This window comes from Jaculus jaculus, chromosome 9, assembly GCF_020740685.1.
Source record: "Jaculus jaculus isolate mJacJac1 chromosome 9, mJacJac1.mat.Y.cur, whole genome shotgun sequence".
In the NCBI taxonomy this organism is placed as follows: domain Eukaryota; kingdom Metazoa; phylum Chordata; class Mammalia; order Rodentia; family Dipodidae; genus Jaculus; species Jaculus jaculus.
The window spans coordinates 42,162,124-42,181,917 of NC_059110.1; the positions used below are offsets into that span (position 1 = coordinate 42,162,124).

The window sequence follows — 19,794 nt, forward strand, 5'->3', positions numbered from 1 at the left end:
AAGCTTCAGTTTGGAACCCATTTGTACAGAAGATTGAGTATAGAAATGAATGATTAAATCTGCTACAGCTTCTTTTCCTGAAGTGTTTTTCTCTGCTACTTAAATCCACACTCCAAAGAAAGGATTACTTTACTTCTGTGCATTTGCTCCTCACATCTCATTTAATCAAATTTTTACTATGCACTCTTCAAAAAAATCATTTCTTTCCAAGTAAGAAATGACTTCCAATGTTTCAAATTTAATATTTACTATTTAATTTGTTTTTTTTTAAGGTAGGGTTTCACTTTTTAATTTTAGCTCTTGTAATAACTATTAACTTTTCAACTTAAGTTTTGAAACTGAATGACTCATACCTCCTAACTCCTTCCTTCCTACTTCCCTCATCTCCTTTCCTTGCTAGATCCTGTTCATCAGACCTCAGTGATCATAGTGCTTCAGAACATAGCCCTCCTCTCCCATTTCTCTAAATGTTTTCCTTAGAGAGATCTCCTTCTTTCACATTCATGCTCCATTTATATGTTAATGATTCAAATTCAGTTCTACTGTTACAGTTTTCTTTGAAGTCAAGACTGACCTACAGGACAACACCTCCCAGTATATCCAAAGGGCTACTCAGACAATGCTTGCAAAACAGAGCAACTTATTCAGCACACAAATGCATTCCCTGTTCCTAATACTGCTCCCTGACTTCCTCTTCTCAGTAAATGGAAACAACAAATTTGAAGTGGTTAGGCTACAAGCCTGGAATTCAAACAATCATTTTCTCTCCACATTCTTTGTCTAATGTATTACTTGATCTGGTTGTAATTAACCTCAGAAAATATTAAAGATATGATTAGATATAATCTTCCTGACATCAACATACTCTTTCATTAGTCCTACTTGATTCAATGTGCCTCTAATTTACTTATAATAAAACTGTTTTCCTTTTCTGAATTTTGCCAATGCCACAGACTGTATATATAAATAATAGTGATAGCTAAATATATCAATTTGATCATAGCATCTTTGCTTTAGTCAGTGTTTTATTATACTTAGAATAACATCCAGCTGGAGATGTGGCTAGGTGTTGGAATACCTGGCCTGTCCACATAACGTTTTGATTCCTAGTTATGCCTTCACTTCCAACATATACAAGAATAATGACCAAATTTCATCTATTTTTTCCAAAACCTGAGCATTATTGGGAGGTTTTGTCACAATAAGTTCATTCAAATCTCAAGATCTACAATATTTGAAGATGTTTAACAATGCTCTGTCATTCAGTGTTTTAAAGAAAAATTTGTATTTTTTAAACCCTGAACAAGAATTGGAATTATGATGAAGAGTACTTGCCAGTGATTTAGATTTATGTGACTCTAACATGGGAACTGGATTTTCTTCTGAATATGAAGAAAAATCGAACCATTTGACCATGAAGGAAATTTTATGCTAGTTCACCACACATTGCAATTTATTTCCATTCAGGTCATTTTTTTTTTTCTTAACATTTTCCAAACTGTGTATGCTTGCCTAAAGATATCTGCTCAACATTAGGTAATTTGAGATTTCTCTCCTTTAGGGCAGTTTATCGATTAAGACAAACAACAATAAAAATAAGCATTTAAAAATCCTGAGGACAGTAATCCTAGTGAGTTTCAAAGATAGACTCTCCTCTCTTAGAAGGGCAACTTTTACAAGTGATTAGACAGCTCCAGGAAAAAAGCACAGGATTGAATATATCCTGGAGATGTGTGAAGTGATAGATCCCACAGACAGAATGCCTGCACATCCTGCTCAAACTAGTGTCTCATCATCTTGTTTTACTTTTGCTTTTAACACACTCTCAAACAATATGGCTTTACAGTTTACAAAATGATGGTCAAATACTGTGACCAAGACTATAATAACACTCTAAGAATATGAAAGTACACCTAAGTTTCTTCCACTAACAAGATGTGTGTAATCATTTACACTCTTTTCTTGGGGTGTTTTTATAGAATTGATAATTGTAAGAACAAAATCATTCCAGTTTCTTCTTATGTCTGCATATGTCATTTTTTACTTCAATTTTTTAAAATTATTTATTTATTTGAGAGCGACAGACACAGAGAGAAAGAACGATAGAGGGAGAGAGAGAGAATGGGCGTGCCAGGGCTTCCAGCCTCTGCAAATGAACTCCAGACGCGTACGCCCCCTTGTGCATCTGGCAAACATGGGACCTGGGGAACCGAGCCTAGAACCGGGGTCCTTAGGCTTCACAGGCAAGCGCTTAACCGCTAAGCCATCTCTCCAGCCCTTCAATTTTTAAAACTATTTTATTTCAGTTTTTATGTACACTCAGATTGAGTAATTCCACAGTTTTCAGGGAATGTGTGAGGTTTTGTTTCATTACATTTCAGTTTGATAATGCTTTCCTTGGGTGATCACGTCACTTTGCCACTGTAAAGAGTTGAATCTTATTCAATTATGAAGAGAATGAAAGAATTAAAAAAATACTGCATCCAGGAAAAAGATATAAAAATGAACAGTGTGATAATATTTTAAGTCATATCTACAATGTGTTGGTTGGTTTTTATTTTCTTCAATGTATCAAAAGGAAAACTTGAGTGCTGCTAAGGATTCTGTTCCTATTAAACAAAAAAGTTAATCTCAGTTAAGAGAGCTCATCTCAAGTCAGGCATGGTGACATGCACATTTAATTCAAGCACTCAGGAGGCAGAGGTAGGAGGAACACTGAATTTGAGGACACCCTGAGAATACATAGTAAATTCCAGATCAGCCTGGGTTAGAACAAGACCCTACTTAAAAAAAAAAAAAAAAAAAAGAAAAAGAAAAAGAAAGAAAAGAAACAACAGAGTGAGAGAGAAAAAGAGAGAGAGAGAGAGAGAGAGAGCCCATTTTGCCAAGAAGGTTAGTGTGCTCCACATCTTTCCTGTTCTTTCATAAGGAATTAATGGTTTATGTTTTCTTGTACTTTACAGTTTACATACATTATTTTTCTGAGTTAATATTCTGTTCTCTTTGTTTTCAAATCAATGCTTCCAGCTTTGCATGTCTTAAAATGATATAAAAAAACAGCAGTACTATTTGGTTATTTGGTAGTACTAAATTCAGCTATCTCTTCGTTGAGAAAAAGAACAAACAGACAAGAAGAATTAAACTTATTACATAACATGCTATGAGGCTGCTGGTGTGTTGAATAAATGCATTCAAACTTAGTAGGGGCCCTGTGTGTAAAAACTTCTCAATGCATTAGTTGTGCTCTTAAAGCTAAAGTGCACAGGCTCAAATCCAGCTGTTGATGAGCTTAGTGTGTTCACTGCTCCCGCAGGCGGGTGGGTCACAGGCATTGAGTGCGGGAATGTAATCTTTTCAGGAGCAAGCCCAGAGTGAGCCAGGATGTGAGGTGCTGGTGGTCCTCCAGCATTCACCGAGAACATCACATTCTCACTTGCTATTCAATAAAAGATGTGAAAACCTGTCTCTGGAGAACTTTTGTCCATCAGCCGTGGGAAGGAACAGAGTGTCCCTAACGTATAAATACAGCTACTCCACTACAGAATGCCTGATTTTTACAATATGGGAAGGATGACAGCTCTTGAAATACTTCCTAATCACTTTAGTTTTATATATTACATCTATAAGTGTGAAAACCTTGGAGGCCAACAATTACCATTAGACTCTTAACAGTTTACATGTGATAATGAAAGAAAAACAAAGCAAAACTAATTATATACCTCAAAGGGCTGTTTATTAGTGAGTCATTCTCTCTCTCTTTTTTTTTTACCCTTCTCAGCCCATCTCTAATGGCAGCAGTCTGTGTATACATTTTTATTCATTAACGATATAACCTTTGAAGAGAAGGAAGGAAGTGGCATTTTATGTACTTCTTCAAAAAAAAAAACTTAAACACTTTTAAATGTCTTCACAAAACTGTACAATAGCAGAGAGTTAAAGGGTCTCATATTCTTTATATTGCTTTTCATCTAATAACATAGTATTTAATAAACATTGATCTTTGGTTATTTATATTGCACTGAAATGTTAATATAAAGGTTCCATTGCATTTTAATGCAAATTTTAAGTATAGCACAAAATATAGTAGGTTTATTACCATATGGAGTTAAGTCTTTCTTTGCCAAATAATTCTAGATGGCAAAATCAAGGGAAAATAACTTACTTCACTATATTATTTACTATATTTTCTTTATTTGTTACTATATTTGTATTATGACTTAATTTCCCCAGCTTATCAATTCATCTGTACTTTGAGTGACTGAAACTAAAATGGGTGTGGGGATTTTCAGACATGGTTATAGGTTTTAATCAATATACAAATGGAATATAAGCATTTCAACACACTTGGATGGGAATCCTCAGTTTCTTAATAACAAATGATGAGAATAAAGTAGATGCATGGCTGAATCCACGATGGAGTCAGCACCACCATGAGGAAAGGTATGGAGGCATTTAGGAAAGGGAGGTAGCCACACAAAGGAAAGATACATAAAATGTTGTATTCTAAAAGGTCAATTTAAGCCTAAGTTCTAGGGCCAATGTGTTGTTCACTTCACTTGATACATACGATTACAGGGAGTCAGTGTTCAAATATATCAAGTGACAAATTAGTTTGTGCACAAATATCAAGTTACATATTCAGATTTCTGCTACATAAAAGCCAGAAACCAAGAAGTATCCTTTTGCCTCATACAAAACCTTTTAATAAACAATTGTGGCTTAGCAGTTAAGGTGCTTGCTTGTGAAGCCTAAGGATCCAAGTTGGATTCTCTAGGTCCCACATAAGCCAGATGCACATGGTGCTATATGCATCTAGAATTCATCTGCAGTGGCTGGAGGTACTGACATGGCCATTCTCTCTGTCTGTCTCTAATAAACAAATAAAAATAAATCTTTAAAAAAAATCTTTACAAACCAGGCATGGTGGCGCTCACCTTTAATCCCAGCACTCAGGAGGCAGAGGTAGGAGGTTCGCCATGAGTTTGAGGCCACCCTGAGACTACATAGTGAATTCCAGGTCAGCCTGGGCTAGAGTGAGACCCTACCTGGGGAAAAACAAAAACAAAACAAAAAAAAAAAAAAAACAGAAGAATGTGTATATGATGGACAAATAGGATTTTTTTCTTTTTTCTTTTTGAGGTAAGATCTGGCTCTAGCCCAGACTGACTTGGAATTCACTATGTCAGTATGTAATCTCAGGGTGGCCTCAAACTCACAGCGTTCCTCCTACCTTTGCCTCCCATTTCTGGATATTCTGGGATTAAAGTCATGAGCCACCATGTCCAGCCACAACAAACAGGATTCCAATATGTTAAAGATAAATAACCTACATAGGAATCAGTCCACATTTTAAAAACATGTCCAAGTAATTCATAGTATTGCTTATTTTGAAAAGTTCCAATTTCACATTGCCTAACATTTGAGCAACTTGCTTGTGGTTGTTAAGATCACAGAGTGCTGGACCGTCTCTGAGAGGTATAGATCAGTGATGTATGCAGTGCAGGAGGAGAAGAGGAAGCCCTGGCAGCTGCTTTTGTAGACACTCATTGAATCCACACTGCTTCCATTTGAGTCCATTCCTGTGAGCATTGTTCCTATGCTGGGCTTTTCTCTGAGCCTTAAGAATGAATCAAACATGATCACTGCCTTGAAGGTTGGACACTTAGATAAACAAATAATTAGATTATATTATTCAGAGCATCTTGATTCATTTCTCATATGCTTTATCAAAGCTCCCAAATTTTAAACAAGTAAAATATTATTAATTGCTTCTGTACCTCATGACCACTGTGCAATATCCTAGTGGCCAACATCCTTTTGAATGGTGATGATGATATATAGCCTAATGGAAAATTGAGCTTTAATAGGAATGAGGAACTATAAATAAGTACTATACCATGATATAAAAACTATCATGTAATTATTTATGGATATATGATGATATTGAACATTTTCTTCATTCTTCTAGTCTAACATAACATATTCATTCAGTAATGCCACTTATAATCACATCTATCCTGATAATCAAAGCCATGCTAGCTGCATAAGCTGACACATAAAACATGACTAAATATTAAGAATTTTACTAGTGGGGATGTTTTTGTTTATTTGTTTGTTTCTGCCAAAAGGTTTAGGCTAATGTTTGAATTTTTATTTTTGAAGTGTTTTTGCATTTAGTTTGAAATTAGGTTTCCTAAAGATTTTGTCTATTTTGAATGTCAAATATCTTGGTTTGTTGTTTATACTCCATTGTTTTTGAAAAATGCCATCTAAGCTGCCGGGCCACTTGTAACAAAAGCAGAATGCTTCTACTCATTTTTATTTAACTATTATTTTTCATCAATTTTATTAATAAAGACAATGTGGGGCTGGAGAGATGGCTTAGCAATTAAGCGCTTGCCTGTGAAGCCTAAGGACCCCGGTTCGAGGCTTGATTCCTCAGGACCCACGTTAGCCAGATGCCCAAGGGGGCGCGCATATCTGGAGTTCATTTGCAGTGGCTGGAGGCCCTGGTGTGCCCATTCTCTCTCTTGTTCTCTCTCTCTCTCTTCCTCTCTCTGTCTGTCACTTTCAAATAAATAAATAAAAATAAACAACAACAACAAAAAGACAATGTGTCCTTGAATTTTGGGTACTGTGTGTTTATTGAGTTTCACTATTTTTACTGTTTCATTTCTTCTTTGTAAAGAATTTAATTTTATGTTCTTTTTCCAATTTCTGGATATGGACATTTCAATCACTTTTTGGTCAATATTTATTTTCTTTTAGTATCTTAATTTAAACCCATTGTTACCTGTTTAATTTCATGTTTCCAATATTTTACTAGTAATGGAATAATTTTATTGAGTTCAAAATATTTTCTAACTTGAATTTCAGGCAATTATGCCCTTAGCTTAGTGGCACCGCTTAATAATCACACAGTTGTTGATTTTCTAGCCTAATTTCACAGTATCAGAGAACACTGAATTATTGCAAGTCACTCTGTATTTGGAGAGTTTTGTGTTTTGATTATCTTTAAGATGAATGTGTCTAGGGCCTTTGGAAGTTTTATTACTGCTTGTTAAAATGCTTTTATATACAAAGTATTTCATTTGTTACTTTCTTGTATATTCTATACCTCTGTTGAATTTTGTTATATTCATAGATGTTAAATTCTCTCATTACATTGGTGATAGATCTTGTTTTAAATTTTGCTAACTTTATCTATCTTGAAACTATATTTTATTCAGGTAATATGTATGTATATATTTGAGTATATGTATATTTTTTCTTTAAGTTGTTGGGGATTGAATTTTAGGCCTTGTTTATTCTGGGTAAACATATTATTTCTGAGCTACAAGAATGCTGTTGGGCCTTAAGAGGCCCAGGCATGAGGCCTAGTGGAACTTCCTGAGCCTAGCTAAAGTTTGGTGATCTGCCTCAGGCCAGCTACGCCTAATGGCTTCTGGTCTGCTATTTCTGCATAGCAGTTGGAATTCCCACATGTGCATGCTTGGTACCAATCATCTCAAAGGTCACGGTTTACTATTGGCCCTTACCTCTCCCCACTCCCCCCACTTAAAATCCCCACCTTCATTCTTAACATTATATTGGCAACTGCTTGTAAAAATAAAGCGAGTTCCTGCTTTGACAAGACTCCTGACTCAGTGTGGTTTTTCTCCAGTGACTAGAAGAGGTTCTGAGTCGTCCGACGTTCATCCCTTCTTCCTCAACCCCTTGGGAGGAACCAGCAGGCCTGGTCCTTCCTCAGCACTACCTACCCACTGGGGAGGAGCCCGGCATCTGGTGCCTAGCATGGGGCTCCGGGAACCCGGCAGACTATTGCCCCATGTGAGGCATTCTCGTTGAGGAGGTCACTTGGTGTACGTGTGCGGGTGAGTATACCCTCATAAGTTATGAGACACTCCTCATATTTAATGTGCTAAACTTTGCTTCTGTAACCTGTGATTGTTTGTCAACATCTTTTCATTCCCTTTCTCTTTCCTTTCACTTTTGGTTCACCAGCAAGCTACATCTGCAGTTTTTGTATTTCTGAATGGGTCATATGTCCCTAGTGGACAGACTGTATGGCTTTTGGCCTTTAGGTTTGTGCTTCTCTCTCTCTCTCTCTCCTTGGGCCTGTGAAGGCAGGCCAGCTTTTTCTGCCATTATGGAACTTCCCCTGGATCTGTAAGCTTCAATAAATATCCCTTCCTCCACAACTGTACCTGGACTGGAAGTTTATCTTAGTGAACCTGAAGCTGTCTGATACAGAACTTGGTACCAAGAAGTGGACTGAGATAAACCTGACCATGTGGATGTTAATCTTTTGGAACCTTTGTTTTGGAGGAATAGGCATGGACTTGGTGCTTGCAACTGAAGGTGTCTTCTGGAGTGGTAAGCCAAATTTTATGGACTATTCTAATGGAAGTCTTAAAATGCTAAGTGCAGACAGCATTGAACTTCGAGGCTTGGCTTATGAGCTTTCTAAGGGAAAGCAAAGACTACAGAGGACTTTGTTGGAACTGGGCTACTAGCATAAGGGCTGGCTGTGTCCTGCTGCCCAGGCCCAAAGAGTTTAATCAAGGTTAAATTTATAATGGACTGATGTGCGTATGTAGGAAAGAATCTTCAGGTTAAACCTAAATGCCATGACTAAAGTTAGAGGTTTTTCAACAGTTTACAGACTCTTAAGGATACTCTAAAAGTTTTATATAGGGACATAGTCTTAATCTAAATTCATCTTACATTAGACACAGGCGATGCCTATGCTAGGTGGGTCACAAAGTCATAAGTACGGTATAATTGGAGGTTTAACCAGGTTAAACATAGACAAGAGTCTATCACCTTGTGTTTTGCAAATGGGTAAATTTGTTATGTAAAAACAAACAATTTCAGAATAGGATAAAAAATGTCAGGATGTTTATCTCTCTGTTCTGTAATTTCATTTTGCTCTTGCTTTCCAACATATGCTACTTAAATTCATGGAAAACTGGACTCTAGAAAAAACAGATAAAACCATCTTTGAGATAGACCCCATAGAGGTTTAAGCCATGTGTCCCCCAGACTGACTAGAGTCAAAATGTCCAATTGTTTCTGACAAAGAAAAAGGAGTACAGCATATAACTGTGGTTCTCTTTAGTTCTTCTCTTTTAAACACCAAAAGTCACATCTGTTAGATAAAATTTCACACAAGACAAAATGTTAAATAGGTCAACTGAGTCAAGGTATTTGATCAGGTTACAAACTCCTTACATAAGATAAATATCAGACTTACCTAATGTGTATATCAGGGGAACGGCCCCTTCATTGAAACATTTAATTGGATTAAATCTAATGTTTACCTGATGCCAAGGTCTTAATCAGTGGAGAAACTGAGTCTTATGATATGACCTCACTCATTAACAGGTCACTGATGCTAATTTGTTATGATTTAAGAGTTATAAAACTGACTTTAAGACTCTCAAAGTAAAGTAAATGAGGTTTCTCTTTTCATCAAGGTTTTAACTATTCTTAAGATAAAGGATTACATAGAAGTGCTTATTTTCCAAAGGTGAAGTACTCATACCTAAAGACATTGTAACTTTAAAAATAGCTTCTGTCTTATTTATGCTAATTCTATTGAATGGTCATAACTAGGTTTAATCACTTAGGTTTAATTGATTTAATTTCAGTAATGATCACTTTCATCTTCCTGGGATATATTAGGATAGCTTACTTAAGCTTTATCAAATTTAAGTCATGGGTAAAACATAAAATTGTTTTATGTTAGTAAAAGTTTCTGTGGCACATAAAATCATTAGCTATCAAGTTTAAGCCAAAATCATGGGTTGTCAAATAATGTTTTTTCTTTCAAAAAGATTTATCAAGGGTTATATTAAAATTTAGCTAGCTGTTTTGGTTTAAAAAATTATTAAACTCTATGGTTCTGTTTCCAGTGTTCTCTGGGTAATTTGTACCAACACAGGTATCTGAATTAATCAGAGATGTTTTCAACCACAGGTACTAAAAATTTCTAGGTTGAATGAGTTAGTCTATAAATTAATTGGTACTGTTTTCAAGACTGGTGACAGGTTTTATCTTTTAAAACTTCCTTTTGTTTTCTTGTATAGTTTTCAAAATGAATTTTGCTTTTTTATTTCTTCTTATCTTTATCTTTTATAAATTATATATATATATATATATTTCCCCTTTGTTCTCTTAAACAGAAGCTTAAAGTTCTTATGAAATAGTTGTCTAGATAATGTCTGGGTTTGACTCAGTAGTCCATGTTTCTTCACTCTCAGTCATGAGGGTCTTTCTTTCATCATGAGCAGCTACTGCCAATTGTCTAGGTTGTGCCCATAAAGTGTAAAGGTCTGTGATAATATTACTCCTTCTTGAGATGTTTTTTTCTTTCTCTTTTCTCAACTGAACAGATAATATGATGACTGAACATCTTTATTTTATTTTATTTTATTTTATTTAGTTTTTCATGGTAGGGTCTCACTCTAGCTCAGGCTGACCTGGAATTCACTATGTAGTCTCAGGATGGTTTCAAACTCACAGCAATCCTCTTACCTCTACCTCCCAAGTGCTGTACATCTTTTAATCCAAGACTACCCTAAAATGAGTATAGACTTTAGCCATCATGTATTTAGTTTGTAACTGGTTTGTCCTGGAATCACTCCAGATATGTTCCATTATTTAAAAATGCTCTGTAGAGTTCCTACCTATTTTCTAACTTTTATATGACTTCATAATCTTTTCTGTTTTGTTAATATTTTCTTTTTATACTTGTTAGCCATGTACAAAATTCACCCATGCCCTAATAGCAAAATTGTCCAAATATTTGAGTCTGTTTTCCTTAAAGCTATGTTGATTAAATGGATTGTCCAGAAATGTCCTTTTTCTGGCTTAACGTCTACTGTCCCATCCACAATCATCAAGTATCTCCAGAAAGCTGGATTTCTTTGTAGTACACCTTTTCAATATATTCAATCCTTTAACAGAGCTCTGCTATTTTCAACCTATGAGTGTGAATGTAAACAACACATATGTATATATATTTGCATATACATACAGTTCTAACAAATAGCACTATAGATACATATGTTTATATGTAAATATATAAATATATACATGCATATACAACATAAAATATATATTTCTATTTCTTACTTCATCTTTCAGTATAAAAGGTTTTTAGGAGCTACTTAAAACTTCCTTTTGTTTCCATTAAAAACTAATGTCTAATTTCATCTTAATTTTCACTGCAAAAGAGCTATTAGAATATCAGCCCAGAAAATACAAATTATACAATGCTTTAATATATTCAGTTTTAACACTAATATATGTATATATATATATATTTCTAGTATAAATACTGCAGAAATAGTTATGAAATTTATATTATTGTTATATTATATTTCTTATTTTATATTTAATTTATTTATTTGAGAGAGAGAAAGAGGGCGAGAGAGAGAGACAGAGAGAGAATGGGCACATCAGGGCTTCCAGACACTACAAATGAACTATAGATGCATGTGCCCCCTTGAGCATCTGGCTTACTTGGGTCCTAGAGAATTGAACCAGCTCCTTTGGCTTTACAGGCAAACACCTTAACTTCTAAGCCATCTCTCCAGCCCCTTGTGTTATATTTCTATTGTTTGGTCAACATAGCAAATAAAATTTTAAAAAGCAATTTATGCGGGGCTTGGTGGTGCATGCCTTTAATCCCAGCACTTGGGAGACAGAGGGATTGCTGATTGCCATGAGTTTGAGGCCAGCCTGAGACTACATAATGAATTTCTGTTCATTATGTAGTCTCAGGCTGAGACTACAGCAAGACCCTACCTCAAAAATCCAAAAGGAAAAAAAAGCAGGCAATTTATTTGATAAAGTTTAAAATTAATTCTATTTTTCTTAAATTTCATAAGATAAAAATTAATATATTTTAAGATTATTAATTAATATTTCACTAAAATTTCTGTATTTTCATAGAATTAGCAATGCATCAATACATATCTGTACAAAGATGATCTAGGAACATGCAAGTACTAAAATCAAGTATCAAATTATTGAAATAAATAATTCCATTACCGAATATACACACTGATTTGGATAATTAATATATATTTAGTCCATTACCACTGTGAATATTTACTGACAAAAAGCCAAAATGACATTTTAAAAAGGCAACACATTCCTGCTGGGAGTGGTGGCTCACACCCTTAATCCCAGCACTTGGGAGGCAGAGGTAGGAGGCTCGCCGAGAGTTCGAGGCCACCCTGAGACTACATAGTTAATTCCAGGTCAGCCTGGACCAGAGTGAGACCCTACCTCGAAAAACAAAAACAAAAATAAACAAACAAACAAAAAAAGGCAACACAAATTTCTTAATGCTTAACATGTAACTAACATTTCCCCCCTTTTTTAAAAAAATTTCTCGCCAAAATTTGTGATAAGGCAGTTGTCTGATTACAAAATGTGGAATAATATACCCCCTTTACACAGGTAAGGGTCAAGGAATTCTTTCCCTTTTCCCTATATTTATGTTTGAGCCTTAAATTAATACACACAATTATGTGGTATCAACACTATTTATTTTGAGGGTTGGAAAAGACAATAGTTTAGATTTTATATTCTAAGTATTGCACGATGTCTCAGCAGTGTCACCTCTGAGCGTTGAGTGGTCATGCATGTTTCTTCTTCCATCACTTCTGCTTTCCTCTGGCATTGCCCTACTTGGAGAATGTGAGACCGTTGCAATAACCAAAAATGAAAGGGCATAAACCCATCTTCCTTAAACTCCCAAGCAAGGAAGGAAAGAAGACCCAGAACAGATAATCACATAACTCACTTTATGCCTTTATTTTAGGTAATGTGTTAAAAGCAAAGTATTAAGTTTCCTGTGTCTGCAGAGTCAGAGCCTTGGTTTCCAAGGGTACAGCCAACCCTGGCAGGCTGCCTCCAAGGGCCAGGTCACAGCAGGAAAGGCTGGGAGCAGGGCCGCACCTCATGCCATTGTGAGTTATGGATGAGCTGACTCTGCACTACTGGACCTTCCACAGCTGGTCCCTGAGGCTCTCACAGTGCCAGAGCTGGGCCCACATCTCCCTGCCACACCCTGCGTCACTTCCGACCCTCCCTGCTCCACTCTCGGCTGTGCTATTCCAAGCATCCAGGGCCAGTGCCCACGCTTCTGCTTCTGTCGACTCCACACCGTCTGCCCCTGGGCCTCTGGTCCCTTTAGGCCTCCATGGTGCCAGAATTAGGGCCCACTCTTCTGCACCCTACCCCAGAAGCCCAACCCTGTGGGTCCCCAGTGCACCCCTCTGGGCCCTGCCAAGGCCTCAGGCTGATCTCTGGCCACCTTTGCATATCTTTGTGTTACCACTTGAATTGTAAGGCTTTAAGATGTGCCCTCACTGCAGATTCAATGCTCTTGCTTGAGACCATGAGACTCCAAGCTTGTTCTGCTGATGCAATCTTCACAAGTAGGCAAAACACTCAGGGAATGTACCCAACCAGTTTGGTTCAGCCTTCTTTCTACTTTGTATATTAATGATCTTTTGAATCATTTTACTGAGCCAATATGCCTCAACACCTACCCTATGATTGTAAGGTGACTTTTTAAAATAAAAAAATGTCATTAAAAGTTATTCCACTGTGGAATTCCTTTGAAGGAAGTGTATTACACAGCAGCAGAGATGGAAAAATGGGGAATGCAATTCAATTCCTTTGGAAGGCATGTCTGCCTTTCTCACACAAGGTGAATGTATTAAGCAGCCATTCTTTCTGTGCCACTCCTGGGGCAGCCTGAACAATTTCTTTCCACTGGTCATAGTACCTTCTGTATAATGCAGAGGATGATTCTCTGACAACCATAGAAATTCCAGTCCTCAGGCAGATGTAGCACACCTCAGTGAGGCTGGTCCATGTCATCATCACCTAACATGTCCCAGAAGCCCTGGCTCTCTTATCTCATGAAGCCACACTTTTATACTTGCTTTCCTCTTTGTTTGTTTTTTTTTTTTTTTGTAATGGAACCAAAATAAATTAAAAGTGTATCTACTTGATATGACTCTTTACTACATGATTTGATAATAAATACATCATCAAAAATGCTGAGAGGTTTGAGACACTCTTATACAGGGTGCATTTCTACCCATGTGTACATCCAATTATACAGATCTGGAAAGATAGTCCCCAGAGAACTGTTCTCCCGACCTCTGTGTTTAATCATCCCAATTGTATAGACACCTTTTACTCTAATAAAATATAAGAGGAAGAACAAACCACAAGTTCTCTTTCAAAGTTAATAAGGATTTTGGGAAACTCTTGCATCAAGACTCAACACTCTCTTAAAAAGATTGTCTTATTTATTTTATTTGCTGCTTTGGGTCATCAGACATTTACTGGGCACAAGAGGTCCCTCAAGCAAGGCCCCTTCTTAAATTAAAGTTAAAAGGAAAAACCTTTGAAGGTCTTATAGACACTGGTGCAGATGCCACAATTATTTCCAGTAAAAATTGGCCTGCATCTTGGCCTCTCACCGCTTCCATGACTCATCTCAAAGGAATCGGGCAGGCCTCTAACCACTTACAAAGTTCTGAAGTTATTCAATGGGAGGATGAGGAAGAAAACCGAGGCACTGTTCAGCCTTATGTGGTCACAGGCCTGCCCATTATTCTCTGGGGCTGAGACATCCTCTCTCAAATGAAACTTACTATGTGCAGCCCTAATGAGTTGGTAGCTCACCAGATGCTTAACTAAAGCTTTTGCCTGAGACAAGGACTGGGCAAACATTCACAGGGAACAAAAGAACCAATACAAGTTACTATGAAGACTGATCGTACTGGAATAGGCTATGAAAATTTATCCTAATGGCTGTTGACATGCCTGTACCCCATGTAGATAAAATATCTTGGAAAACAGCAGAACCTGTTTGGGTTGATCAATGGCCTTTAGCTTCTGAAAAATTAACTGCAGCCATGATGTTAGTGCAGGAACAACTTGCTGCAGGCCATATTGAACCTACCACCTCTCCTTGGAATACTCCTATCTTTGTTATAAAGAAAAAGTCTGGAAAATGGAGATTTCTCCAGGACCTTAGAGAAATTAATAAGGCCATGGTACCTATGGGAACCATACAACCAGGCCTCCCCACTCCAGTAGCATTTCCTGCAGGATATGGTAAAATCATTATTGACCTAAAGGATTGCTTTTTACAATTCCCTTTACACTCTGAGGATCATCAGCATTTTGCATTTAGTTTACCAGTGGTAAATTTTAGAGGCCCTATGGCAGAGATTCCAATGTAAAGTATTGCCCTAAGGGATGGCTAAAAGCCCTACACTGTGTCAAAAATTTGTGGCCCAAGTTATAGATCCATTTAGACATAGATGGCCTTCCTTGTATATCATTCATTATATGGATGACATTCTCTTGGCCGGTCCTGACTCCACTGAACTCCTTACTTGCTCTAAAGAGCTTTCTAGAGCCCTTCCTGGAGGTGGTCTTCAGATAGCTCCTGAAAAAATTCAATTAAAACCCCCTCTTATGGCTATTCCTTATCCTGCCCCCCCCCCCTTAATCTTTCCTCTACTCCAGGGCATCCCATTAACCCCATCCTAGAAGTTCCATTATTTTCTGACTTTCTTCGTAACAAATTCCCCTTTTGCTATGGAGGCAATTCTTCCCTCTGCAATAAGACTCTCTCCCTTAATTACTCCACACTCTATGCCCCTGAAGCCTTCTTTTTTTGGTGTAACAAAACCCTCTACAAAAATATCTCCAGATCCTTCTCTGACCAACTTTGCCTTCCAGTAGCCTTGGTGCCACAGTTGACACTTCAGATTGCTGCTGAACTTCTGGAACCAGCCTTCCATCCTGCCATCATCAGAAGAGAGCTGTCTTCCTCCCCCTTGTGGTGGGAATCTCCTTAGCAACCTCCACAGTGGCTGCCGCCCTTGCCAAAGGAGCCCTAGGCCACTCCCTAGTCTCTATAGCACAATTGTCCCAACAATTCCAATTAGCCATAGAAGCTTCTGTTGAGTTCCTCTCCTCCTTGCAAAGGCAGATCACATCAGTCACCCAAGTAGCTTTACAAAATCAGAGAGCACTAGATCTGCTCACTGCAGCAAAGGGAGGCACTTGCCTCTTTCTGAGAGAGGAATGTTGCTATTACATTAATGAGTCAGGATGTCTGATAGAAACCCAAGATAACAACAACAAAAAAAATTACATACAATCAGCCTAGATCTCCACAAACAAAAATTTTCATCAGCTGCCAATGATTGGTGGAAGTCCTCCCTATTCCACCCTTCTCATGCCCCTAGTTGGACCCCTAATTAGCCTCATTCTCATATTCACACTAGGACCATTTTTAATTAACAAGCTCGTCCACCTCATCTGACAACAGATTGATAGTATCATTTCCAAGCCATCCAAACCCACTATCATCGATTGGACCTGATTGATCAGGGCTTTGATGTAGCAGGTGACTCCCCTCCTTTAGGAGATGCATAGGATTCAGATCTATGCATATCAGCTCATAATCAAGTAAGTGCGATATGGGCACCAACATGGGTGCAAGGCAAAGCACCACAAGGGAAGGTCCCTTTCTGACCACTTCTGAATTCCCTGAGAGAAAAATCTGACTTTTATGGAGGTTGGTACCACACCTATTATGATCACATATGCCCTGCCTCCCCTCCCAAAAGGTACCAAGGGCCAAGATTGTGGGACAAAAAATTACAGCCCACAGGATGAGTCAGGTCAATACTCCCCCAGTTGGTTAAAAGCCCACTGCTGAATAGTGGGCCTCCCCCTCTGTTGTATAAAAGAATGGAGGAGATGTTGGGAGCCATAGAGCAAAAGCCTCTCCATTTTGCCTTGGCCTGTTCATAAGTTGACTCATAACTTAGAAAGCTGGTCCATCCAGCTCTCTATTAGGTACTTCTGTAATGTTGGTCAGCAGACTGCTTACAGAATCTTTTGCAAAAGGCCAGTTTATGGTAAGGCTGTGAAGCCTGGCACAGTCAGGATGTTAAGCCATTGAGGCAAGATTAGATAAACACCTGATTACATCCCCTCTAGGTTTCCTGACAATTCCAAAGCCCTAAATCATGTCATCCATCTTATTTCCCCCTTTCCTCCCCAATATAACCACTGTGTAAAAAATAAAGATTCAGAGACCTTGATCGGAATATAGACTTGGTCTCCTTCTTTGTGTCTCTTGTCTCTCATCCAGGTTAATTTCCCCTCGGGTCCTTGTTCAACTCCCCACTGGCCAGGGCACTGCATTTAATAAAGGATGGTGGACTTAGAGATTGGAAGCTTCACATAATCATGATGCACACACTCACATACCAAAAATGAAGAAACCAAAATAATAAAGCAAGTGCTTTAGTCTTCTGTAAGAATAACATGTTTTTTGAATGCATATCTGTAATAAATTATATCCATCTGGTAGCAATTTTAGTCAGCTTGTTCATTTCCCAAATGATTGTATTATGTTTTGGGTCCAATCAGGAAAAAAATTTAAGAGAATACAAAGAAATCTGATTTCAAAAATCTTCAGATTTTCATCTCTGCAAATACTTTTCTAGAGAGAAAAGCTTTAGAAATCTTACATCACTTACTGTTGAAAAATCATAGTACATAGCTATCATAATATTTCATAGTACCTTTCTAAAAAAATGGCCATAAAACATATTATTATGATGTACCAAATGCAGAAGTAAGAACAAAGACACCCTTCAATTTACCTTCATGCACTGGAGCTCAGTAACAGGCGCAGGGCAAGATTCTGCTTTACATAGGAAGAGATTTGCTAACACAGTAACTGATGACTCACTCAGATCAGATGGTAAATTACCTTTGAGAGGTCCCCAGCCTCCAGATAGAAGCAGATAACAAACACATTCCACGTCACCCAAAGGACTAGCCAGACAGCGTACTGCAGAAAAGTGAAAGAGGAACATTATTAGCCTGGAGTCAGCTGATTAAGAGTCTAACAGGAATTAGCACTCAAATCCCAAGATTTGGAAAATGCTAGATACTGCACCCTTGTAATGAACAGTCTCATATGCACATCAACCCTTCAATTTCTTTGCTATTTCTTCTCATCATTATGAGTTCTTTTAGACTTACAGTTCAAACTTGCTGAAGAGTATTGTTTTTGCATTTTAAGACAGAAGAGGAGCCCATACTTCTATTTAAAGAGTGAATGATGTTAGTCTATAGACATGTAGGAAAATGAATACTTCAACAGACACATCAAATATATAAAGTGAAAACAATTTATTTCAGTCATATTGTCTTTATAGAGGATAATGTTCAATCTTCCATCATGTCATTACAGCTCATTCTCAAAACCACCCTCATGTTTCGTTTTTTCTTTTCTTTTTCTTTTTTCTGCTTTCCTTTTCAGGCTGTCTTCCCACAGTCCCCATAGTAGAGGGCTTGAGCTCTCACCCCTATTTACTCTGCTGTCTATTTAGTATACTTTCTTCAGTGATGGGAAATTTTCTTACCAAGTCATCATTCTGATCATTCATCATAAACTAAATTATTTTAAGCAATCAGATTCAAAACACAGGGATAAATATTCCTTAACTATCTTTAGTTTGAGCAGAAATATTAAGCTTAAAATTTATGCTTAACTTACTATATTTATGAATTTTATGGGAAGATAGATAAGATAATGAATAGCATATAAGTACATGTAACAGATCGATGTTTAAAACTCTAAAATAACTGGTTCCATCAATTAAGAATTCTATGGCTCTATTCAAGGTGTATGGCTTTACTATACCTTCTATTCCAAAGATGTTTATGAATAGTAGCCAAATCAGATGGCTTGTATGAAAATGAGAGGATAGAAGGTTTAAAGGCATGCATTACTAGTTTGAAGTTTGTTATAATTACATTATGTCTTGTTAAAATGATGCTAAGTAATTCCAGATTTTTTACCTAAAATATTTTTAAATATATTTCTTCCATTCAGTTATTTAAAAAAATATTTTATCTAATTTACTTTGTTACCAAGATTTTTTCCCATTATATAGCACATTCTTTCTTAAGATAAAATGAAGGAATCAACATTTTCCTTTTTCTCTTATTCTTCATTCTTTTATACTTACATGCCAATATTGTTAGGTGGATAACATTTTTGAAACAGACACTTTTACATATTATTGTATGAGTTGCTTTTTATTTTTAAACATTTTGTAGTCATATTTTCTCAGTTTCCAAAGGCTCACAGTGCTTTCCTATTTTCACATGTAAATTGGTCATTTTCATTTTATTGTATATTTCACTACTAGTCAGTTAGCTCCACATTATGACATCACAAAAGAAAATCAGTACCTTCAGTGTCATGGGTCTTTATTTAACAGGGACAGCCTTCCTAAAGCACCCAGGGCAAAGCCTGTTATATATGTATATATAATTTGTTTTTAGTTATTTGAGAAAGCGAAAGAGAGAGAATATGTATGACAGGGCCTTCAGCCGCTGCAAGAGAACTCCAGACCCAGACCCAGACCCTACCTTGTGCATCTGGCTTATGTGGGCCTTGAGGAATCAAACCTGGGTCCTTTTACTTTGCAGGCAAGTGCCTTAACTGCTAAGTCATCTCTCTAGCCCCCATATTTGTTTTATTATTCCAAACCTATCTTTAACACATTTTGCTTGATTTGTTAAGCTTATTTCATTTACTTGTTTTTTGCTTCTCCTTTGTGTTTTCCTTGATCTTTTTGCTGTTGTTTATCTCCTTTCAGTCGCTAGAACTTAACTGTTTCACATAGCTTCCCAGTGGAGTTTGGCTAG

General features: G+C 37.1%; 1 protein-coding gene across 7 annotated transcripts in view; it reads right to left on the minus strand.

Moving 5' to 3' along the window:
- The window catches only part of Nkain2 (sodium/potassium transporting ATPase interacting 2), a 1,180,756-nt gene that overhangs the window by 535,575 nt on the left and 625,387 nt on the right, over positions 1 to 19,794 (minus strand). For 6 of the 7 annotated variants that reach the window (XM_045158893.1, XM_045158887.1, XM_045158889.1 and 3 more), the window contains one exon: positions 17,843 to 17,923. The exons of the other annotated variant lie outside the window; for it this stretch is intronic. In XM_045158893.1, coding sequence (XP_045014828.1) covers positions 17,843 to 17,923 — 81 coding nt within the window. The remainder of the gene's footprint in view (positions 1 to 17,842; positions 17,924 to 19,794) is intronic. 7 annotated transcript variants of the gene reach the window in all.